Genomic DNA, 15,990 nt, shown 5'->3' with positions numbered 1-15,990 from the left:
TTGGAACAATTTTTAGCATTGATGGTGTACACGAGGAGCCTCCTGTGGGGCTGTGAGACCTAAATCTGCTGCTGTGGTGATAAAATGTTGTAACAAACAGCAAAAAAGCCACCAACACTGGTGTGTTCATATTTCTCTGTCAGATGGAGAGGCTGCTACATATGTCTCCTGGAGCAGCAGCTTAGTATATTCCTTGAATTGCATTTTGAATCTCTCATCACTGCCTCTCTAGGGAAATGGTTTAAGGATGTGTAGAGGCACAAAGCAAATAATCCTTTTCTTAGGAAAAAGTAGCTTAATACAAGCCAGTATTGAAAAACAGATAAAATAAGGTTTAGGCTGTTATCCTATGCGGAGATGATAGAGGTAGTAGTTTGTGTATCAGTGGCAATGTAGTCTGAAAAAAAACGTTTATTAATCCAAATATGTTAGACTTGAAAAATTAAGCAATATAAAGATCAGAGATGCTCTACCCTGGTTGGTAATGCCAACCTTGGTACATGCCAGAAATGTGGAAAGGCAAATCTGTGGAGGCATCCAGTACACCGGGCAGGGCAGGAGAACACCAATAGAAGAGACCCACAGAGAGACAAAAATTGGTACTTTCTTTGGGAAAAAACCTAATAAAAATAATGTGGAATTAAAAATCTGGATTAAGATTCTCCCTTTGGATCTGCAAAGTAAAATTAACATCTGTTTTTCCCTCAAAGACAAAGGTCAGTTAATAGAACTTTATTCAGATGGTAGAGTACATGGAGAGTATCTATGGTTCTCCAAATATATAAATTGTGCCTTTTGTTTGGTTGTTTTTTTTAACTAAAGTTTTTTGCTTGTACCAGATGAAGTGCCTGCATGCCCATAGGTGCTGCAGAAGAACTATTACTCTTTTTTCTGATTTTACTGAATTTTATTTTCCCTTAGGATTTCAGTAGAGTACGCATATTTGAATTAAAACAATCATAGTGGTATAAATGAACAGAAATGTTAGCATGACACCTTTGGCTATAAAAGTTATTTTGTGGTAATGCAGTTTTCCTAGCACACAATAACAAATCCACAATTTAAGCATTAAGTTCACTTTAGAGCAAGAGGAAACACTGAAGTAAAATCTTTATATAAAGTTGTTGCCTCACTTGCTACTAAAATGAAGTTGTTTGTGGGGATGCAGCATAGCTCTCCAGAGATATTCAGGATGCAAATACCCTGGGACAGTTTATAATAAGTTTGAGGGTAACTTGCTGTAGTGAATTAAATAGAATGAAAATACCAAAGTACACAGAGTTATTTTGGTTTGTCTAAAACCACTGAGTTGGAGAGTAACAGTAAGAGGTACACATAATGTCTCTTTGAAAGAACTATACCACATCATTAGTTAGATCATACTCTTTATTAGTGGATATTATTAGTTCTGTCCCAGCTCAGAAAGTTTCCTTCAGATGATATGTAATAGCTGCTTTTTTCCAGTACTTTTCCTGTATTTTTCAAATTTATCATCCACTGAGAATCAGTAGCATCTATTCCTCTTTATTGCAAGCTAGCTTGTTAATTTGATAAAGAGTCTGTCAGCATTTCTTTTGCATATTTTATCCCTTTGTGTGCTGTAAAAACTCCAGCTATGCTGTATATTATTCAGCCATTTGTGGCTTGAAACATTGCCTAAATGCTAACTTATGTTTCCCCATTTTCAGGCCCTACCTTTTTATGTCTGACAACTCAAGTCTTGCAGCAATAACATTGAGTTCCTGCTATGCTTAGAAAAACACCACCTATTTAAAAATACCATCTGCCACCATTTTATTGCACAATAGATAGATCTACTTTTGAGGGCTGCACTGTTTGACTTGCTAACCATTTTTTAGACATGAGGCTTATATATAAATTCCAGAATTCTTTTGCCTTCTGTGGTTGATTGCTATTTGGAAAAGTCAAAGTGGAGGGTTTCTGGCTGCCTTCCATGTGTAGAAGAGCCTTCAAAAAGTCCTTTCTGTATGTACTCCTTAATCCAAAGTTTTTAGAGACTTCATTGCTTGTAGGTACTCTCTCTTCTCTGTCACCAGTCTTAGCTGTTAAATCCCAGGAAGTGTGAAAAATGAGAAAAACCTGGGTTTGCTTGGCTGTTTCAACAGTGTGCTGAGAATGGCCAGATTGCTGGAGAACACAACTGTCTTGGAAACCTCATCATGCTGATGTCTGTGGGCACACAGAGGTCACCTGAGTGTGTAAATAAAAATAATGCAGTGAAACAATACGCAGAGTATTTTGCTGAAGTGTTTCGGTTTTGCTTCGGCCACAAATAATTCAAATCTTCTGTTGGGAATTCCAATCTGTTGGGATTTATGCAGATAAGGGGACAGCTTTAAGGCATTTGTAATTTAAACCTTTCTTCCTCCTACACCTTTTTTACTTTTACATCTGATCTTTCTTTACACAAGAAAAAAAAAAGTTCCTTTTATTCCCTCCCCCTTTTCTGCTTTGTAAAGAACATTTGCTTTTCCATTTATCTGAGGTAATGAGAACCGGAGTAGCTCTGGAGTCTTTAAATCAGTCTAATTTGGTTTCTTTTAATGTATAGAATACTGGGTTTTTTTTCACAGGACTTTCATTTCTTTGTTCAGTCTCTCCATCTCCGTCACTCAATATCTTACATGCTTTTTTAATTTCAAGCAGCAAGCAATTGTCATCCCAATGATTGTGGGCTTTGTTCTCTCTTCCAGGCTGATTCACGGAGGGCAGCTGCTAAATGGCTTGGCAGGGCCAACTGTGATGAACGCAGCACCATTTCTTTCCACGACGTGGTTTTCTCCAGATGAACGTGCCACAGCCACAGCCATTGCCTCTCTGCTCAATTACCTGGGAGCTGCTGGTGCTTTTCTGGTGGGGCCTCTTGTAGTGCCACCTCCTAATGGGACATCTCAGCTCCCGCTGGTATCGCAGAGCAACACGGAGCACATCAAGGATCGGATTGAGGCTGTGCTGTATGCAGGTGGGGTTTAAAAAGAAAAATTAAAAACAAAAAGAAAAGAAAACATTTAAAATTTGCATCCTTTCATGTGTGGGTCTGGTGCTTGTGAACCACTACCCTCTAGTGGCTGGCCTGCATGCACAGAAAACAGTGGCTGGTGGAAAATAATGAAGTGGTAAAACGTTGTACCATCAGAAGTGTTACTTTTTCCCCCTTTTGTGTAGGAAAGATTTTAAAACAGCCTTTTTTACAGACTGATTCCAAATGAAGTATTTCAGTTGTTTGTATCGGCTGCTCTTAGGAGAGTTTATTCTTTTCCTGAGTTTCCAAACTGTTTTTTGCTTCTTGAATATTCATTTTAAAAATGTGTCCATAACAGGTTTGGGGTTTTTTATTTTGTTTTTCCTTAGTTTCTGTAAGGATGGAAAACCAATAGTCTTTCATCATTAAGTTCTTGCCTGCATTAAATCAGCCTTAATTTATTACTTGCAAATGCCTTTCAAATGTGATTAGATAATATTATTTTTATCTAAACACACATCATTCTTGTGTGGTGAGCAATTTCAATGAAGGGACAGCCTGGTGGAAAAAAACCCTTATATAAAATTCACCTGATAGAACTAGATTTAATATCCTTGCAGCTCCTGCAGCTTTTTGTGTCACTTAAAAAAATTACCAGCAATCTTTATGGAAAAAGAGTTGCTTAAGTGCCATAAGAGTCTGTGGTCTGATTCTCAGTGGATATACATTGCTATAGCATTAAAAGCAGCTGAGCTTTACTGTGTCATGGAAGTTGCACATTTGATTTGGTTTCCCCCCTCCCCTGTAACTTCAGCCTCTGAAATTCAGCCAGGAATTAGCCCTAAGTGTTCCATAAGTCTTAAAATACATATACTGTGTAGTTTATACAGAGGTTTATAGGATGGATTTCACTGTTTGTGTTCATTTATTCATGGCTGTTATTCTTATGGAAATTTTGCCAAGTTAATATTCCTGTTGGGTGAGGGCCACTTTACTATTGGTTTTCAGGAAAGCGTAGTAGAAGTTGAGTAACTATTTCATCAAGTATTTTTGAATAACATACTTTTTACTGGAAATTTGGGCTTGGTTAGGCCTTTTTCAGAAGAAATATGATTTTAGACTCCAAAGATCTTATGGCAGATGAAAATGGCCAGTGTGTGAAAGTAGGACAAATGAAGGCAAGTCAGCTTTTGTTCTGAGAGCAGTACATAAGGGGAGGAAAAAAATGGAGCAATTATAGAAGTGCTTTAGCTCTCCCACTCCAGATTATCAGTGGAGAAAAACCAATTCATCTGCCCAGAGGAAGTACAGTTTTGTGCCTAAATCCACTGTTTTGAGCCTAGTAGCACTAGAAATGTTGCTTTCATCAGCTCACTAGATTAGCTTTTCCCTCTGTTCTCTTCTGGGAGGTTTTCCTAAGCATTTTCTTCAGAAATTGTGATGGATCTTGCATGCCACCAAGGTTCAGAGGTGTGGGTTGCTGGCCCCATGTCTCAGCACAGCTCTTTCTGCCTTTCTGAGCCAACAAGGATTTGGGAACATTTTGCAGACCTGTTTGGGACTGTTGGTCCCAGCATAAGATGATCTTACAGCAGGTCTTCACCATCCTAGAAAATGTTTTTTGTAAGGCAACAGTAGCTCTTACTGAGTGTTTAGAAGTGATTAAAACAGAGGTGGGTTTCTTGGTGCTGCTGTGGTTGTAGCTGTGTTGTGTAGGGTTGGGTGTGTGTTTTCAGGAGCTGCAGCCTCTTTTACCATTCAGGCAGTGAAAAAAAGTGGTTTCTGGACTTTATTGTCCTGCAGTGAATTGCAGGGATGGTAGTAAAATATCCCATTGGTTTAAAATTGTTAGGAACTGTCAAAGGGGAGGTTGCTTTGAGTCTTTTGTGGGATTTGCTGTGTCTCACCTCAGCCCTGTTTCCCCTGGAGAGTGGAAGGAGCAAGGTCCCCATGTTCTGCTTCCCTTTGGACTCTGTTGTGCCAGGTAGGTTCCCAAGCTGGAAGGCAGGCTGCCTTGGGATGGGTGACTACCTCAGGGGAGTTGTACATCTCTTCTTCTGTGGACCAAAAAATACCTGATAAATGAGGTAGGCTATTCTTTGTCCCTTTAGTCAATTGGGCAATGAAGCTCAAATGAAGCTCAAATTGACTTCACAGATAACTTAGTAAAGATGTGACAGAATGTGGTAGAACAGAGAGTTGGATCCAAGTGACTTGCTTCCCCACTTCTTTAGCCAGTACCTCTGGGCTTGGTTTGACTTCTCCTTTCAGATACTATGGGAAAGCCAGCTTCACAGGGTGGGCACTCTACATTCCTAACAAAGTTGTGTTTGTGATAGAGTTAGATAAGCAGCCCCCAAAAGTTAGGAGATGACTTTCAGAAGACAGTAATGATGCAAATTGTTAACTTGGGATCAGTAGCATGGCAAGAGCGTGCTAATTTTCCAAGGACTTAACCCCAAACATGATTATGAAGCAATTGCTTCTAAACACATTCTGAAATTGCTCTGTTAACTCCAGTCTCTTCAGTGTTATAAAAAATTGCTGTTCTTTTATCTCAAACACAGACTAAGAGCTCAGCTGAATTACCGCAGCCTCTTCTGTGTCAGCTGTGTCACTGCAGGTTCTGGTTCACAGCCCAAATAGTACAGATGTAGCAAGTCAGGGCTGAATTGTATAACCTGAACTGCATAAGGAAGCTTGAATTCATCTGGACTGCAGCTAGAGCTTTTTCTGGACAAGGTGGGGAGGAGATTCTGGGTTTGGGTAGGATTCTGTGCTATGACTTAGCCTACCTTAAGGAAAAGGACCTTGCGTCAAGGAGGCTCCTGTATCTGTAAACCTTTTTTTTTTTTTTTTTTTCCTGTTTGGGACTTTCACAGGCAGCAGTGTGCCTACTTCCTAGGCTAAGATGCAGGCACCTCTCCACCTTGACAGTCACAGGTCACTGTGGTGTGGTACTCAGCTTTTGTGAAGCATTCCAGATTCACTCCTTAACAAGAGATAGACACAGCTGCATTTTTTGCACACTAATTTATGCTGACTTGCCCAATTCCAAGTGCTTTGCTGCGTCCTTTGCACTGTTGAGAAGCTGATAGCTCCTGTGGAAGAGCTCCTCTTTACCTGCAGCTCCCTCTATCTCAATACTGACCTATTTCTTACCTTTTCTCTTGCTTACTTTTGCACCCTATTTAAAAGCTAATTTTTTTTTGTTGGAGTATATTTTCTTTTTCTAGTCTGGTGAAGTAAATGATGGTGGAGATAAAGGTGTGGGTTTCCTAATGAGGAAGAAATGCATCATGTAAGAAGCTGGATGTGTTTGGCAGTACCCGAACTTTTGATAGAGATGCAAGCACAATGCACAAAGCTGAGATGGCACTGAAGCCTTTTATTCTTCAATAGAGGAAGCTACTTCAGTTTCCAAAGTGAATTCTGCTCTTTTCTTTTGTGCATGAGGGCAGTGCTTGCAAGGCAAATTTGTTAGTCTGGAAAGTATAACACTGGGAAACATTAAAGAGTTGCTAGAAGGTACTACAAGGACTGCGTGCTGCATTTCATAATTAAAAAAAAATGAAGTGTTACTGTACTGCTCCTACTGCAGCAATTTGACTGGCAGGGATCTTGAGGCAATGCATAGAAAAAAGCCCAGATGGGCACCTGTTATAAAATATTACTGTAACTCTCAAAAAATTATCAACATGTTTTACATTCTTTAGAGAAAAGTCCCAGCCTTTCTCCTTACAGCACTGCAGTATAATGAAGTTAAATAATAAGCATCTCAGACAAAGCTTATGATTTTATGTGGTCACGTTCCTATCAGCTATACCTATGTGCAGACTTAAATCTTAGACCACTGCAGGAAAAGGAATCACCACATAATTCAAAATGTGATCCTGAAAAATGGCATTGTCACATTCTTGGTATGTCTTCAAAAGAAATTTAATGTAGACTTTTTTTCCATATACTGATTAGAAGCATTTATTTGCTTTTCCCATCTCCAGCTGATCTATTTAGACTCTGAGTATTACTTTCCAGTTTCCTGGATTTATTTTCTTCTGGTTTAGCAGAAGAGCTGGCAAAGTGCCATGCTCCTCTCAATTTATTAAGAAAGAGAGGGGAAAAAAGAAAATTAACGCAATTGGGTATCCAGCTCAGCTGAAATTTATTTGTTGTGTCAGTGAACATTTCTTTGTTAGAAGATCACAGGTTCTTTTACAATAACACACTTCAGCTATATGTGTTTCTCTCCAGCAGCAAAGAAGCTTGTTTACAAAGGAGACAGGAGAAATACTGGGGTTGAGAACTGTGGAGAACAAGATATACGTTGTAAAAGGCCTGTAAACCAAATTAATTAGACTGACTCTGGGTAGAGTTGTTTTGCCTCAGAATGTCTGATCACAGGGCTTGCTGAGTATTTTCTGTGAAGTGCTCAACACTTCTCAAGTTCAGGTCCAAATTTCTGCTATGAGATTTTTCAAAGATGTAAAATACCTGCTGCTAAACAAGAAGAGCATCTGCAAAAAGCAGCTGTATCCTTTCATTTTTCTCCCTTGCTCTTTCTATTCCCAAGCCATGGCTGCTCCTACACTTTTCTCTTTATATTCTGTTGCCATATAATACTGTTTGTGTCCGAGATGCTGCCTTGGTTGACCTTTCATTTGCCTTTATCATCCTATCTGCTGAGTAGTTGTCATTCCATGCCCTGGGGCTTCCCCAGTCCCATCTGTTTGAAGTCTCCAGCATGCTGTTACCTGCACTGTGTTACTTCCATGGCAAGGAAATATCTCTTCAGAAGGCAGTTCTCTTTAAAGAGAAAGTTCCCTATGTGTGAGCACATGGGGAACATGCAGCTCCTGCCACTGGAATGGACTGCCAGTATTTCTCCATCTCATTGATTCTCCATCTCAAGCTGAAGTCTTGCTTGGGGAGGAAGAAAAGAAATTCTCCAAGTTATGGAGTTCTCTTGTCAGGAGCAGTAAAGTACTTGTGGTGGGATTTATGTCTCAGAGGCCAGCTGATAACAGTGCTGTGCTGAAACAAGTCTTCTGATGCTAACATCTGTTCTGGGTTTTGTTTTTCTTTGCCCTCTTGTTTAGAATTTGGAATGGTTTCCCTGATATTTTCTGCAGCATTGGCCTACTTCCCCTCGCGCCCTCCGTTCCCTCCCAGCGTGGCTGCGGCGAGTGAGCGGCTCAGCTACAGGAGAAGTTTTTGCAGACTCTTGAGGTAGGTTCTCCATTGGGTTTCCACTTCAAAGCAGAGCAGCACCTAAATAAATAAAAACAAGCGTGCTTTAATCTTCTCATTGAACAAACAAGTTGGTTTGTAGTGCTCTTAAACAAAATCAAATTAAATATTAATGCGGAGACATAAAAGGATGCTAACTGCTAAAAAGCAGGCAGTACTGTTTAAATCACTGAGTATATCTCAAGCCTTCATGCCAGAGTCCTTCAGCACCAACACTGCTTTTTAGTCATCCTGTTAGCACGGCTTTTCATGCAATGCTTCTGTTACATCAGGTTACACAAGATTGTTAACAGTGTGTGTATTGCTAGCTGTGAGATAACAATTAACAGCACTGGATATAACCAACTAATCAGCTGCTTTCTTCCATGCTTCTTACATTGGAATGCATTTGAGGTTTTCTTGTCATTCAGAGAACTATCCAGTTGCTTTCATTCAGCCATGAGAGCAATGGATGGCTGAATAAAATCTATTAAATATCAATTATAATATATTACCTATTAAGTCTCGTTAATTGTATGTTAAATATGAAGTGGGGATTGGAGAAGTATCTCCACATATGTTTCTGGACAGGTAAACAAGTGGGGAAAAAAAAGATTACAAAGAAGATGACACTTTCAGCTTTGCAACTTCTCCCTGTTGGACTGCTTTGGTAAGACACAGTCCTGTCCCCCCAGTGTTTCCAGAAAGTCTTGTGTAATAGGAATCTGCTCTCAGAAGAACAGCTAAAGCAACTGCAATATTAATCCTGAATAATTGTGAAGGCACGTGCCCTGTGTTGTACTGCACAGGTGAATCTCCTGGGGCAAAGAACCACTCCCATGCTGTGGGGTATGGTTGACTTCATTGGAGACCTTCAAACTCTTGCTGTACTTGTTTGTAGTGATGCAGTAGTAGGAGCTGAATCTGCATACAAATGGCTGCTGGAAACTTGATAATAGTGGAGCTTTTTAAGCCTTTAGTTATTACAGACCTAGTGTGGGTCTGTACTTTCTGGAAGTTTATTTAGAGCCAGAAAAAACAACTCATCCCTTGTCATTTGAGTTTTTTCCTGGTGTTTTTGGAGGCTTTTTTCAGTTTGTAGGAGTAAATAGTTGACAAGATGCTTAATCCCATGTGTTCATCCTGGAGTAGGGTGGCAGCTGGGAAAAGGTGTCAGAGCAACTGGCTGGTTCGTCTGCAAAGTGGCCTACTCAGGATATGAAAAACCAGCAATTTCCCTAAAGACATTTAGTGCACAGTAATGCTGTTACACACCCAAGCTGGTGTGTGGGGAGACACTGCCTGAGGGTTGTGTTGTGAAAATGTTGCTGTTGAACAGAAATCCAAACAGCAACCTACTATGCAGGTGAAATGCAAAATTTCTGCTGACAGTGCTCCATTTGGGAGCTCTATAACCATAAAACTTCTTGTTCAAAGTGCTGCAGATGGTGAACCTGAGACAGTGGTGAGGTCAGGAGGTGAACAGCAAAGCTGACCTAGTATTCACAATTAATGCAACTTAAGAAAACAAACTGGATGCTCAAATAACAGACATAGTTCATATTGTCTCCAAAAGCCAACAAGTTTTTAAAAATGCAATCAGGTAGATCATTAAATCTCCCTTCCCTCTGCTCTTTATTCATTCTTCCATGCTACTGCTTATCAAGGGCACTTCTTCATGCCTCTGTACATGAAATAATCAACAGTTCATCATTAAAGCCACTTATCTTGGGGAGCCTCTCAGCAGCAATCCATCAAAAAAGAGAGTTTTATAAAATAAAATAGTATCTGCTGTGCTTCAAGAGAAATCCATCATCTGGTTCATTAGGCTTCTGGGCTCTGTTGCCTGCCTAATCTAGGCTTCATAATTCTTGGCACAGAGAGGCTTTCTTTTGACTCAGTGGTGTAGACTGAAAGTAATCAGCTGATGAGTACCAGGAAATCATGATTTCCCCCTTATGACTTTACCCTTTGGTACAAGAACTGTGTGTAGGGCATTTAGGATGTGTGTGAGCTGCTGGACTGACCCAACGATGCACCAAAAAACACTCGTGAGAATTGAGATGTTCATAATTTCCCTCTTCTCTCCCCTAGGCTACAGTTTTTATTACTTCAAAATAAGGCTGCAGAGCATAAGCTCACCATTGAAGTCACTGACCTTTTTCCTTGGAGGCCAAAGGGATCTATCTCATCACTGCAACTCCCATACTCCTTCATGCCTTTGGGTCCTTGAGCTGCTCATCTTCAGGAGCTGTTTCTTGCAGAGCTGTATTATACCTGTCTTCTTAGGGTCAGCTATCCCCTGTAGGCTGTTTTTTTGGGACTTGCTTAGGAACTTGGTTCTTCCTCCTGGTTTGGAGGATTCCTGCTTCTGACAGATTTTAACAATTAGCTCATCTCTTGCTATCTCTTGATACCAACTCTCTCAGCCTGCAGTGGGAGACGACAGATTAGTCATGGCTTGGGAGCTAAGCCCAAATCTTTTAACAGTCTATCACACACTGTGACAAGTGTGGTTTGAATATCCACTGGAAAAAGTACAGTGCCCTTTCCCAGTTTCTTGGGTAAAGCAAATACAACTTCTTCCCCTCCTCTTTCAGAATGTGCCACAAATTGCCATGGAATAAATACTAATACAAGTAAGTGGTTGGCAAGTCTTAAAACCTGCATTGAGAAAACGTGTTGTGAATTTTTACTTTGAAATAATTCAATACTTTTGGCCTGCTACATGCCTTTTGTATATTCTAGGGACTATGTAAGGAATTTTGGAATTTCATAATAGGGTTTCTGTGCATCATTATTTCTGTAATGAAACTTTCATATGACATCACCCTCCAGTGATGGGAGCTGCTCAGAGTGTGCCCGATGTTAATAGGCACTGTCAAAGTTATTCTGAAAATGCTGCCTGACTTTGACAGGGCTCCCCTCTGAACCAGCCTGTCTTACAGATTCCAGTGGCATTAAGTAGGTTGCTGGAGGAAAAAACCAAAACCAAACAACAAAACCAACCAAACAAATGAAACATAAGAAAAAGCCAATTCATACTCCAGCAGAATGATTTCACAGAGGGGATATCCTGTCATAGGGGCTGATACAATGGAAAACAGTGTGGGTTCACCAGCTGATGGTGTGACAGGCAGCACATTTTTGTGTTTTCAGTGGAACAATTGCAAAATTGCAAAAACAAATACAAGTGATTGGAGCTGTGCAAAGCAGAGCTGCTCCTTAAGATTTATATTTCAAATGGCTTTAGCACTTAATGTAGGCAGTACTAGCTATTGCTGGACAGAAGGGCATCTGGTGGTCGGTGCCCCTTTGTCACTGCCACTGCCCCTTTCTTGTGGTCACCTTCTTTAATATGGGCAGAGGGGCAGCATGGGAGCCCCTGTCCCTGTAGGGTGTCATGGTACAGAGCTAGTTCTCTGGTATTGGGAGTTGCATGTGGCAGAGAGCAGCTATCACCTGTGCCCGTGTATCTCCTGGCTTGACTTGGAGAGGACAAATACAGCGTGGAAGAGCTTGGTTCAAAGTGCTCACTCCCAAAGAAGTAACTCTTTAATGGACATGAGGTTGAGATACCCAGAGGTTATGAATACTGAGCAAGTGTTATTTTTGGAACAACACACTCAGGCTTGTTCCCTCTTTGCAGTCTATGACAGAGCTATATAATGTCCATGGAAAATGGGCACTTTCCCTTTAATTTTGTTTTACAGATATTGGAATGGCTTTTAAATGGATAGTATTAAACAGCATCAGAAAACTTGCCTTGAGACATGCCAAGATGTTACAAGATAGCCTGGGATAAGATTATGGCATTCTTAAGAGAGAAAAGAAGTTGTAGGGAAGACAGTAAATGCTTTAGCAGTCAGAGAAATACAAGCAGTGTGTGGAAGAGCTGAAAGCTTGGGTGTTGTTTTTCTATGCATTAAAAAATAAATCTGACATGAATGATACTGAAAGAGGAGGATGTGTTCATGTGATAGAAATGTGTTATTCAAGAAGAGAATGTGTGAAAAGGAATAGTGCAAAAAAACACTGGCTGGTGTGCTGTGCATGGATCTTCTAGGGGAGGAAAGCAGCATAAACTGCAAACCTCTGAATGTTTTGGAGAGCATTTGAAGCTCTTTCTCTCCCTCTGACTTTCATAACTCTGCTGCATGCCAAGGAACTGCTATTGATCAGGATCAATTTAATGGGAATTCTTTGAGAATGGGGCAAGACACATTTTGTGGTTACACAGATATCTCAGGGGTTAACCTTGAAATCATAGTAAAATCTCTTAACTTTAAAATATCAGTGTAGTAGAGTCCAAAGTGTATTTTCTGCTTTTATTCCCAAATTGAAATGTTTTTGAGGAAAAGTTGGATGTCTCTTATCAAAGATTTCACATTTGCTTTTGGTTATGGTGGGTGAGTGAAACTGGTGGTGGTATTTGTCTACCAGCTCCTGTTTAGCTGTGTATGAAGAAGATTTATGACACAGCCTTGACTGCTTCGTCTTCACTGAATACTAAAGTTTGAATAATTTTAATTGGGAGGAAAAAGCAAACGTGTTGACTGTCTAGAGCAGAATATTGTACTTGTCTCTGGTTTTTGACTCTTCAAACTGTCAAAAATTTCCACTCTTGCAACTGTACCCATCTCATTCGCAGAGCTCTCCTTGCCTTTCACCAAAAGTTAAACATTTTAAAAGAAAAGGGGGGAAAAGAAGTACAGTTCACAAAGTAAATCTTTGATTTTATTCCTGAAATAAGCTTTTTGTATTTTAGATTAGTCCTTATTTTTCCTAACGTACACAGAAGCTAAGTAGGTTGCCCATGCAAATGCAGAAGAGTTCCTTGCAGAAATGAGAAACAGATGAGGCCAGCATTTTAGAAAAATTGTCAGAACTATGTGGAGAGACAGGCTTTTTTTATTATCACAGTGCTAAAGCAGTGACATCTCAGCCACTGGAATTCCAGTGACATGGCCAGATACCATTCTTGGTTTTCCTGGCTCACTCCTGCAGACCTCTACTGTTGTTCTTGATGGGAAGAATATAGGTTCTAGGGTGTCATTTGATCTAGCAGGTAATCTTGGTGCAGTTGCTAATATAAGCTGCAGCTAATTGCCTGTGTTTTGTCTTCACAGCAATTTCCGATTCTTGATGATTGCTTTGGCCTATGCTATCCCACTGGGGGTTTTCTCTGGCTGGTCTGGTGTGCTGGATTTGATACTAACCCCAGTTCATGTGAGCCAAGTAAGTACCTCCTGACTGATAATCAGCAGCTATTTTGTAGGTGATACACTTGCTTTTTGCTCTAACATACACTTTTATCAGGTTTTATGTTTAAGCTGCTATTAATACATATGGACTGCTTTTATTTTTTAAACAAAATAAACTGTAACTTTGGCATCTTAAGCTGTCGTTGTTCTCCCTGCCTGACTGTCCACCATCAGTGGGTATTTTCTGAACAGTACACACCTACTGACAAGAAGGAAGAGGCAGGTAAACAAACCAGAGCATTCTTGGCTGCTGCACCTTTAGAAAAAGAAGATAATGTTTACCAGGTGGAAAAGATAGAGTGGGAGAAAAGGATTTCTAAGCTTTTGATAGAGTATTATAAAAGTCCAGAGGTCACTACTCAGATTCTAAAAGAGACATCACTTTTATAGAGTAGGATACTTAGTCATACTTCTTTTTAAGTGAATTATTTTCCTTCTATATATCTTGGAAAAAATCTTGCACTTCAGATTGTTGTCAGGGCTGTTGCTAGCAGTTTGCAGTTCCTGCATACCGTTTGTTTTGAAAGTAACATCTTATCTTATTTTCTCAGCCTTAACACATTTCTCTGTTTTGTTTTGTTTTGTTTTTTTCCTGTCAGGTAGATGCAGGCTGGATTGGATTTTGGTCTATAGTTGGAGGTTGTGTTGTTGGCATAGCAATGGCAAGGTAGGAATAATTACAGATCTGTCTCTATTTCTTCAGCTGTAATTGTCACTGAGCTTTTCCTCCTCATAACATGTTTTCTCTCATCTTCTACATACTTGAAAAAGTGTAGTCCTGGGGTTTTGCTGTGTTTCTTGTAGAGCAGTGATTTGCATATTCCATGGTAGTGGTCACTGGAGGTTAAAAACTCCACAAGCAAGTGCCTGATTGTGGCAAGCCATGCTCTTACTCCTGACAGTGCTTCCTGTATGCCCCTATTAAATGCAGTTCTTGTGAATTCAGCTGCCTGGTGTGAGGGAGAACCCATTGCAGCACATTTGGAAAACATGGAAGAAATTAGAATCTGTCTCCTTCCATCAATACTTTTGGGTATACTGATTTCCAGAGGGATACTGGGGATTTAGCACAAGCAGCCTACCCACGATAAGGTTACATTACTCAACAGAGAAATTATTCTAGGCCCATTTTGGTCAGGTTTTTAGACTTTGGTAAGGTCTAACTATTTTTTGTGATACTGCTATGGGTGACATGGTTACATCTCTGCTCTCAGAAAGACATAGCTCTCTCTGGCCATCATGAATGCTGATGACATGGGGAGTGGACACAAGGAACAAGTTGCCCTCCCAAGAGAGTCCTGCTTTTTCTTCATTGAGGATCTCTCTAAAAAATTAATAATAAGAAAAACCTGTAGTGGGAGGGGGCAGGGAGTGAAAGTTTTTCAGGAGATATTCTAGCAGTGAGTTTATAAAGCTAATTAAAACCATTCGCATGTTCCCTTTGCATCTTGTGGATATCAAAACATTGTCCTGGCTTCTTTATGTCTACTCTGTAGACTCTACTTCTGCAATGAGTTTAGCTCAAGTGCAGGGGTCTGTCACTGTTGCAGTCATTGTGGGATTGTGAACCCAGAGAAGCTTCTTTTTAGGGCAGAGCTTGAAGCTCTTTTTTTTTTTTTTTTTTTTTTCGTTAGCTGTGCATCATCAGAGTACACAATGCATAAAGAAATGTGAGGTTTCTCATCCTCACATTTAGCAGGCTGCCTAGCAACTGCAGCAGAGGGAGAGGAAAAAAACCTCTCTGACCTCGGGAAAAGAAGCAAGCACTTCCCTCCTGTCTGTTCCAGTTGCAGGCCAGGAGACTTAATCTATTGAAACAAAGTTCACACCCTGTTTTCCCCTAGTAAGAGTTACTTTTGATTAGCTGAGATCAGGTATGAGATCTTTCTCTCCAAGAGAGGAGGTAGGTGTTTAAAATCCACTGCTGTAAAAGACAGAGATGCTGTAGCAGGTTACATGCTGACACAGATAGCATGCTGGTTTAATCCTTTCCATCATGGGTTAATCTCTTATACTTGTGACATTGCAGTCATAGAGGGGCACCCCTAGGAGCTCACTTAACTTTGTTAGGAGGGAATCTGCTGACTCAATGCCAACATGCAAATCTCAATCTTTATGGTAGATTAATTTATTTAATATGCTGCCTGGCTTAAGTTTTAGGACATCCTGACAGTCTCTTTAACTGCTTCAAAATTGATTTCAAACCTTGTTGAATACCAGTATGTTGTAGAATTTAGAGCTTTGCTTTTGAGTAAATTAAAAAATACCAGCACATTCTGCCTCAAAATATGTCTTTCTAACTTGGGCAATGCTCAGTTCAAATGGGAGGGTTTGCACACAGAAAGGGAGGGAGGAGGTGATTTGTCAGTCCTGATGGATGACTCTCCCTCCTAGGCCTATTCAGCATTTATCTGTGTAGGGTTGAATCAATGATGAGTCTGGCTGTAATCTGCTGAAAGTTGTAATTAGGAAAATTAAGTAATGATTCTTGTCAAGGCTGACAAGTTGATGTATTTC

The 15,990-nt window shown here is 40.2% G+C and overlaps 1 protein-coding gene across 2 annotated transcripts in view; it reads left to right on the top strand.

The window, feature by feature from the left end:
* SLC49A4 (solute carrier family 49 member 4) overlaps positions 1–15,990 on the top strand; it is a 118,753-nt gene that overhangs the window by 28,255 nt on the left and 74,508 nt on the right. For both annotated transcript variants that reach the window (XR_011726475.1, XM_071746664.1), the window contains exons 3-6: positions 2,715–2,983; positions 8,080–8,209; positions 13,339–13,447; positions 14,073–14,140. Coding sequence is in view for 1 of the 2 variants with exons in the window: in XM_071746664.1 (XP_071602765.1) it covers positions 2,715–2,983; positions 8,080–8,209; positions 13,339–13,447; positions 14,073–14,140 (576 nt within the window). In the remaining variant the exon portion in view is untranslated. The remainder of the gene's footprint in view (positions 1–2,714; positions 2,984–8,079; positions 8,210–13,338; positions 13,448–14,072; positions 14,141–15,990) is intronic.

Source organism: Heliangelus exortis, chromosome 6, assembly GCF_036169615.1.
Source record: "Heliangelus exortis chromosome 6, bHelExo1.hap1, whole genome shotgun sequence".
NCBI lineage: Eukaryota > Metazoa > Chordata > Aves > Apodiformes > Trochilidae > Heliangelus > Heliangelus exortis.
The sequence above is the reverse complement of the archived record's forward strand: the minus strand, read 5'-3'. Positions and strand labels throughout refer to the sequence as shown.